Genomic DNA, 8,888 nt, shown 5'->3' with positions numbered 1-8,888 from the left:
TTACCGTTCTATTAACTCTATAATCTTTATAACTATACTACCTTATAACCTTATCATCTTACTACACTATAGACGCTAATAATAACTACTTACGTAACTTACATAACTACGTTACTAAGCTTAAGAATCCTCCTCCTCTAATTAATACTATAGATCCTATAGACCTAGCCCCTCCTCCTAATAAGGCTAACCCTACTACCTACCCTAATACTTACCCTAGTAACCCTTACTTTAGTACTACTCTCTATATCCCTCCTATCTTTAGTAATATTAAAGACCTCCTTAGCGTTAAGCTCTACGGTTACTACTTTTATATCATGTTAGGCTCTAGTTAGGATAACCTTAATAACTCTATCTATAAAATTATTACTACTACTAGTAGTATAATCCTCCCCTTCCCTAACTTTAGTAATACTAAGGATAAAGAGGAGGACTACTTAGGTCTATTCCCTCCTAGCTCTATCTAGCATTAGATTATTATAGATAAGGTTATTATTAGTCTTACCCCTTATAATGCCCTACCTATACCTAGTTATAATACGCGCTAGATCTTACCTACTAAGCTATATATGCTTATTACTATTAGTATTACTAAGCTACCCTAAGGCTAGTACTATTTAATCTATACCCTACCCCTATTCCCTTACCTTAGTATTAATAAGCGCTTTATAGTCTAGTAGGGCTACCTATTACCTAGCTATATTACTAACTACTACATCTACTTATAGTAGATCTATAGTGATAAGCTAGAGTATAACACGTTTATTATTTACTACCCTAATGCCTACCTCTTTCTATCCCTCTCCCTTAGCGATATAATTAAGGCTATAGGTAGCCTTATTCTTAACCGCCCTAGTAGCCTACCTAACTATAAGACCTAGTTCCTTACCTACTCTACTAGTACTAACATCCTACTATTTAGCTAGCTACCTAATAAGTATAAGTCTAGCTAGGGTCTCATCCTCCCTATTAAGTAGTTCCACTACCTAGTCTTCGTCCGTATTAGGAACCTCCCTAACCTAGGCTATATCCTCTATAAGTACCCTAGTAATAAAGAGTTCTAGGCCCGCCTTATCTCTTACGGCTTTACTAATAAGTAAGCTACTATAGTAACCCTAGTAGCTACCTTAGCCTATACCCTTTCCTTACTATTCCTTTTTTTTTTTTATATAGTAGATTAGCGCTACATTTAATAGCATAAAGGGGGGGGTATTATTATAGTTTCTAACTATTTATATCCTTAGATAGATCCTACGGTTAAAGCGTTAGGCTTAAAGTGCTAATTCTCTATATATACTTACTTAGATTAGTACTTTAATCCTACCGTTATAAGACTAGCTTACTACGACTAATTATTACTATAAAAAAGGAGTTAACTTATATATCTACGTCTTAATCTCCTAATAATAAGTTCTTCTATATTTATAGAGTCTAGTATTACTAAGAGTGCTATAATCTTATTATTAATAGTTATAATATATAGATTTAGTGCTAGCATAACTAAGAGCTAGCTCTTACTCTTATTTAGGGACTATACTTTAATATAAGTATCTTTATTAACCTAGGGAGGAACTATCCTTAGGTTAGTAGCCTCTTAGCCTCTAACTAGTAGGTTTATAGCTAGTATACTAGCCTCTAGGTTAATACTTCCTAAATAAGTTATAGGAGCTATTTTTTTATTTAACTAGCTATAGTAGTTAAAGGTTTTAAATATAAGATTTAGCACTATAGAGGGTTAAATTAAGTAGTAATAATAATGTATTTAGAGTAGATATTATATAAAACCTTAGTTTATAAGGTTTTATCTATAAAGGGCTTTTTATATATCCTTACTTATATATATAGCCCTATTTAGGTCCTAGTTAGTAGCTACTAGGCCCTACCTTAATCCCTAATCTCTATTAGGGTCTATAGGCGTTAGTATTATACTAAGAGGCTCTTTAAACTTTCTATTTATGATGTTTACTACTATATAGGATCCTAAATTCGCGGTCTTAGGTTCTTCTCTCGTCCTTTATGCGTCTTTTTCGTCCTTTACTTCTTGCCCATTCACTTCGATTATTTCCTCTCCATCCTTGTCCTCTATCTTGCTCTCCACGTGCTCTTGCCCCTTCCTGTTCTCCGCCTCTGCCTCCGTGTCTCTTTCTACCCTCTCCTCATATTCCTTTTTCTTCTTTTGGAAAACCTCTAGTTCAGCATTGTATAGTCTTAAGTCTTCGAGCTTCTTCTCGACTAAGAGCTCCATTTCACGACGCGTCTCTTCATCTAGAAGCTTCTCCCTCTTAAGTGCAGACACTCTATTCCCATGAAAGCGCTCATCTAAGCAGTCCCAATAAACCTGATCAATATCACCCGACCTTTTCACTGCTTCGACAAGCCAAAAAGTCCCGTCGTCCCACGATTGCTGCATCAATGTCGAAAGGCGAGGGCGATTTGATGATTGATCACTCTTAGACACAGAGTCCGCCGTATCGTCTTTGGCTTTGTCTTCTTCCTCGAGCTGCCGCAAGATCTTTAAGAAAGTCTCGAACCTAGGGCGGTATGTGTCCAAAAAATTTGTGATCCCGTGCTCCCACATCCAATCGCCGGGATTATTTATCAGTAACCAGTGAGGAGGACTGCAAGTGTACTGGTACGGTGCTGCGTACGAAAATTCCCAGTCTATCGCTGCCACGATGTTGAAGTCGTCGTCGACGAGGACGTTGCCTGGGGACAGGTCATCGCAGAAGAGCGCCGCTGCAGGGAGATCTGGAGACGCAGGAAACTTGGGCAAAATCGTGTTGCGGAAGAAATGGCGAGCAAGGAATTTCTTCCTGAAGTCTTCGGCACACATTTCCATGTCGTCCTCAGAGCCCTCCTTCTTCCGTATGATCTCGGCCGCATTGCGCTGCGTTTGAAGCTGGTGCATGTGTTCGTCCAGCAGGGCAGTAAAGTACTGATCAACGGTGAAGGATCCTTCGAGAATACGCTCTGGGCGCACTCCGCAGCAGCGCATGGTTTCGTTGATGCAGTGCGTGATTGCCGCGCGCTCTCCGATCTTCCACTCGGAATTACCTTCGTCGCCATCTCTTTCAATCGACCCAACCCGATCAAATGTGCAGCGCGAGAGCTCGAGCGTAATCTTCGCCATGACGCGATAGGACTTTTCCAGGATCTCCTCGGACAAGTCCAAGTCCAACCCAGCCTTGCGATCCGCAGCCTCCTTCCTCATCCGGTCGATGAGACGCGTGCCGCCTTCGAAGAAAGTCGTAATTATGAATGGGCCGACCCCCTGAGGAGTGTCTTTTGTAAGAGAATATGCCACAACCTCAGGGACAGGGAGCGACGTCTTTTCTCTGAGGTACTCCATCACAGCGATCTCGTTGAGCGTCTTTTCGTCAGGAAACATGACCCTTCCCAAGAGAGGAAACCGTATCAGCCAGGGCGGTCCGCCGTCGACAAAGTCCAACTTCAATGCGAAGTTGAACGAGCCGCCCATGATGCCTGTGCAAACGGCGGGATCACTGCTGCCACGGATTTTGCCGACTTCCTCGTAGATCCATTTTTTGTGTTCAGCGAGGTGGTATCCGTAATCATAACTCTCTATTTCGAAGTTGCCTTCCGCGATATCATCATGGTCCATACTGAGGCTCAGGAGTTGCGGCAATTAATGAACGCCTTGGTGGCAGGAATGCGTCTCCAAGGCTTAAAAGCGGTGAAAACGCTGATGAAGGAAGGTTGTGAATGGAGATCGTAGGTCTGGTTTTGAGATTGTTGAAGAAACGAAGAGAGATAGAGATGCCGGGCAACGACGACTTTATACCCCAAATCTCGCTTCCCCTGTGACCTGCAGGGATCTTAGCCCTATCCCTGTTTTGTATTCGCGTCATGCAATGCTGTTTCTACAACAAGGCACGGAAGGGACATGCTCTAATGTGACACAAAAAAGGGGGAAAATTGATTATGTCAAGCAAGGCTTCCTTTTGTCTTCATATTCACTGATCGGAGTCGAAAATAGCGGAACTGAGTAACTTGCCATAACCCTTCCAACGCGTACCAGCAAAGGTTTCCTGCGTAAATCCAAGCTTTGAACATCACATCTACTCCCCTCGATCCCGGATGTAGTGCCTCAACGTAGTTAATTGCGAGGACTGAACAGATCTGTCAGCTGAAGACTACGAAATCAACTTTGGTACTCACTCGGTTGATGTGATTGATGACTGTAACAATCGCCTCATTTATTGCGTTTGTTCTTCGAAGATTCGGCAGCCTTCTTCATCTGCTTCGTTTTCTGGCCTGTCCAATCGAGCTGTGCGACTACTTTCTTCTGCGGGCCTTTTCCTTCGAGAGCCTGTAAAGCTCCCTTCGGCCCCTCGGATGCACGCTTGGCCCCATCATTGCTTGTGCTGCTGCTAGCCTTCTTTTTGTCGCTGATGTCAGGCATTTCGAAGGAGAGAATGAGATGGGAGAAATGATTGAAGGCAGAGAGGTCTTGAGTTTGTAAGTGGTGAATGAGTAAAAGAGCATCCATCCCGGGCGGTTAAATAGGAATGGGAGCCTCGAGATTGTGAGATTCAAGTTACCGCTGAGCTCTTCGAATTCACCAACCAGGAATGTTTCCAACACAAGAATAGTCACAGTCCCATGCACTGTTCGTTTAAACAGTCAATCAAGTCCAAGTACTCCACCCACATGTCGCAACGAGTTGGATGCAGGCACAGGGACAATATTGACCATTCAGAGCATCACAAGGCATTGTTGATAGACAAAACCAATACGAGACTGCTTCATCACTCTCGCTAGGTATTCGCGTCAAAGGGAGGCGCCGTCAAATATCAAATCAGATGATGAATATACGCGCACCTCGTACCTGTGCCACTCTACGCGGCTATACAAGAAGAACCAGTGAAAACTTCGCCATGCAAGTTCGGACGTTGTTGTGATAATTGCCTGCGTGTCGATCTGCGCGGCGAAGTAGCGGCAAAGGAGCCTAATTATTGGTCGACCGGGGCGGCTGTGTGAATTTCTCTACATTGTTGGATCATAACGCGTGTAACCCAACAACAACATGCAACTGATCCCTGGCAGAAAGTTGGAGCTGGGTGCTTTGGTCCGCAAAAACTGTGCCACACTTCATCACACCGAGCACACGCGAGCGCGAGGAAAATGTGAACAGAATAGAGCACAAGAAATGCCGTTGCCATACATGGGGATGAGATGACTGTGCGATACTGAACAGCGAAAATTGTGGCACACGCAACTGTGGGGCTTCATTGACTGAGACTTGCACATTCGCTGTTACTATTCCTCATGGACACTTGCAGGCTCATTCCCCATTTACCAGCCTGAAAAGTTCTTGTTTGACAGCTTTCGAGAAAATGAATCCCCCCTGACAAGCTTCGTTAAAACGACGACGAATCCTCCCTATCCGGTCAGCCTGCTTCACCATGAAGTCCAGATGAGACGAGTGAGAATACGACAAACAAAGGGCAACAAAAGACATGGACGTACTGCGCTCCCGGCAGACTCGCCAAACGAAACTTGACACACACCTCACGTCAAGGAGAAACCATCCATTTGCACTCAGGGTACTCCTGTCAATCGTCGTCGTTGTCGTCGCCGCCGGCGCGGCAGCGCGGCGTCTGCGCGCGCGCCGCCCCATCAAAACGCAGCGGAAACGGCTAGCAGCAGAGCGGGAACCAAGAAAAGAAGGAGAAAAGTATCCGAGCGAGCCACACACTAAGGTAGCTAGCTACCTACCCAGCTGCTTGCTGTACCCAGGCACCATGTGCGGCTGATCGGTGCTGGCTCCGGCCTAACGCAAACCTTGCCCTTTCTTTCTCTGCTTACCGCGCGCGTGCACACACACACACATACTCTTGCCAGCAGCGACCAACCCATCCGTCTGCTAAACTAGCCAAGAGAAACGGGAAAGAAAGAAGACAAGACAGTCACTATCATTGGATGGAGTGCAAATACAAGAGAAACCAAGACATCCTTTCTGGCCTTCGCTCAAGGCATGTGAGAGCGTGTCCCGCGCAACGCGTGGGCTTTGACGTAGGTAGAGAGGTAGCTTGTGATGGATGGACTGACGCAAGACAAGACTCGACAGACTCCAACATCGAAGGCATAAGAAACAAGGGGAAACTGATAGGAGGAAAGAAATTAAGGAGAAAAAGGCGCAAAAGAGCTACTCACTCACCAGAAAAGTTGCATCATTGCGGCTGCGCCACCTTGTGCCAAGCTCCAAACGTCTCGCCGTCCCGCTGCGGCCAGCTCTAGACGCAGACCCAGATTCCAGACTCTGTGGCCAGGACCCGGACCAAGGGCCGACGACAAAAGACCGGCCGATGACGACGGTTTGGGAGACAGGGAGGGAGGGGTAAGGAATAGGGGAAAAAGGATGATGGGGAAACAGAGAGAATGCGATTCGAAAAGCCTGTGACCACGCTCTCGCATTTTGCTCCCCCGCTCCCCCCTGTTCCTCCTGAATGGAGACGCCGCTGCTACAGCTGCAAAGGGGAAACCAAAACAACTTCTCAAACGAGGGTGCGTCCCATGTGAGCGCCACATTGAGAGCCCCCCCCCCCCACCCCTCCGTCTCCCTTTGTCCACGCGTGTGCCTGTCTCAGATGATGCCAAAAATACCCAATACGTCTTTCGCTCTCTCTGTTCCTTGCCGCGGCAGCACACAGGGGAGAAACACATGGACGGGAGAGCCAGTGAACCAGCGCTGTCGCTCTTTCGCCACACACAGGCAGCACATCGATTCATCGTCAGGTGGACTGAAGGAGCCGTCAATGCGCGCTAGCTGACTGTTGCTACACTTTCTCTCTCCCTCCCCCCTTCGTGGACGGGGCGAGCTGAAGAAGAAACATAGACGGCAGGGTAAGAGGACGAGGAGGCCACGGGGCCAAAGCAGCAACAGTCTCTGCCCTCCTGCTCCCGCAGGCAAAAGATGGACAGACCAGCTCCTCAGGCCGGCCAGGCTGGACCAGGCTCGACGAGCGCAGTCTTGCGCCGTGTGCTGTGCGCGCTGTGTCGTGGTGCGATGCGGGCGCCATGGACGCCACATCATACCCTTCCCTCCCACGCTACCTCGCTTTGGGCTAACATATACACACTGTGCTGCGCTGCGCTGCGCTCTCTCACGCGACGCGATGGGTCGACGCGACGCCACTCCACTCCACTCCACTCCACTCCACGCATCCCACGGCGCACGCTACGCTACGCTGCTGGTAGCTCGTACGGCTCCAGACGCCACGCCACGCCCGCCCGCCTGCCCGCACTGCGACCAGCCGTGTCATAGAGCGCGGATACAGCAATCGCAGCTGCTAGCTACATGTGCGTCGGCAGGCAAGGCCAAGGTCTTGTCGTTGTCTTGACCGTCGCGCTTCTTTGCTCGTCGTTCTCTTGTCCTTCTTGTCTTTCTTGGTACCTTCTACTCGTGCGGCTGCTGCTTCTTCTTCACGTCCCGTCTGGTCTCGTCCTTTGTCGTCGCCCCTTGCCCCGTTCCTGAAGCACGCCATTACGCGTACACCTACCTCACCACTGCTGCCGCTGCCGCTGTTGCGCTGGAGCAAGCAACTGAATAGGTATGTAGTGGCGAGGGAGGCGGACAAGCAAGACCAAGGAATTCAAACGGGTGAATGCGGGTCGGTGAGGCGTGGCAACGGTTTTGCTTCGCCTCCTCGTCGACTTGGCTGTCAGTGTTAGTGTCGTCGTTGTCGGCGGCGTGCCGCACAGCTCCATTTGGCGGAAAGCTTCTGTGCCGCTTGGCCGACTCCCCTCGCATACCTGTCTGCATGTGGCGGCGTGGTAATGGAGTCAAGTTCTCGATGCGCAACGGGGAATACGCCAAACAACGAGGTGGAGGAGGAGGAGGAGGAGGAGGCGAGGTGAAGCGAGACGGCGTGAGTATGGGACAGACAGGCAGACGGACAAACAGACATACGACCGAGGATATACAGCATAGCTCACCGGTTTGCAGCAGTCGGCTGTGTGCATCCAGCTTGCTCTGGAGGCGTTCTCGAGAGAGAGAAAGAAACGAGAAAAGTGGTGATGTAACAAGAGGCAATACAAGGCTGGGAAAAACTGAAACTTCCTTCTTTCTTCAGCATATGTCAAGACCAAGTGAAATGCTTGGATTGGTCTCACTGCCAACAACTTACCCAGAAACTCATAGACTGCTAATTTGCAGTTTGTCCACGCGTTAATTTCAATGGAACGGGGAGCGGCACAGAGGGGGCGGCGGATGGCCACTGCCAAACGACAGCGCACGCTCCGCCAGACCGTGCCTCTCTGATCTCCCTCCCTGCTCCACCGTATCGTCGACAAACGACTCACCTACCTGGTTCCTTACCGTGCCGGCTCCACCGTTGAATAGCGAACCTCAGCAGACGTCCAGAGCAGGAGCACGAGCGGTGAAGCCACCACAAATTATTTGACTGCCCGTCCATGGATAGGGATGTCCTCTTTGCTTGTTGCTGGGCTGGTGCTGGCAACCATCCACCAGCACCTACCCATCGTCTTTGCCGCTTGCTTGTATATATTGCCTGCATTGGTCTGATGCAGATTGTGTAGGGTGTGGTGGGTGTCTGGCAAGCAATATATTTGTTCAACGCCACAGCACACGTCGATGCGCAGAGACGGTGAAGCCGGACTGACTGGACAGAGATATTGATCGCTGCGGCGCCTTGCACGGCACACACACGTGCCGTTGCTACCTTTCTCGGTGACCATTTCGTCTGACTTACTGAAGGAAACGACCAGCGGCGAGCTCCGGACAGAGGCTGAACTCACCTCCAGGGCCTTGCCAAACCGTTCTTTTCGGTAGAGCTGCATCACCGCAACTCGCCACACTTACTTTCTCGCGCACGCCAACCCACCTCGCCACCAGCAGTCGCGCC

General features: G+C 48.8%; 3 protein-coding genes across 3 annotated transcripts; 1 reads left to right on the top strand and 2 right to left on the bottom strand.

Moving 5' to 3' along the window:
* Positions 1–1,844: 1,844 nt before the first annotated feature.
* IWZ02DRAFT_440207 (kinase-like domain-containing protein) lies at positions 1,845–3,757 on the bottom strand. Its single transcript, XM_066766819.1, has one exon. It carries the CDS (start codon positions 3,620–3,622, stop codon positions 2,015–2,017), a length of 1,608 nt encoding a protein of 535 aa, XP_066627379.1. The 5' UTR covers positions 3,623–3,757; the 3' UTR covers positions 1,845–2,014.
* Positions 3,758–6,574: 2,817 nt separating this feature from the next.
* Positions 6,575–7,222, bottom strand: IWZ02DRAFT_440202 (uncharacterized protein). The gene has a single exon (XM_066766818.1). It carries the CDS (start codon positions 7,055–7,057, stop codon positions 6,608–6,610), a length of 450 nt encoding a protein of 149 aa, XP_066627378.1. The 5' UTR covers positions 7,058–7,222; the 3' UTR covers positions 6,575–6,607.
* Positions 7,223–7,458: 236 nt separating this feature from the next.
* On the top strand, positions 7,459–8,306 carry IWZ02DRAFT_26434 (uncharacterized protein). The gene has a single exon (XM_066763388.1). The coding sequence runs from the start codon at positions 7,629–7,631 to the stop codon at positions 8,193–8,195; it is 567 nt and encodes a 188-aa protein (XP_066627377.1). The 5' UTR covers positions 7,459–7,628; the 3' UTR covers positions 8,196–8,306.
* Positions 8,307–8,888: the final 582 nt, after the last annotated feature.

The sequence above is a fragment of the Phyllosticta citriasiana genome, assembly GCF_038021145.1.
Source record: "Phyllosticta citriasiana strain CBS 120426 chromosome Unknown IWZ02scaffold_1, whole genome shotgun sequence".
Classification (NCBI taxonomy): Eukaryota; Fungi; Ascomycota; class Dothideomycetes; order Botryosphaeriales; family Phyllostictaceae; genus Phyllosticta; species Phyllosticta citriasiana.
This window is presented reverse-complemented; position numbering and strand designations above follow the sequence as displayed.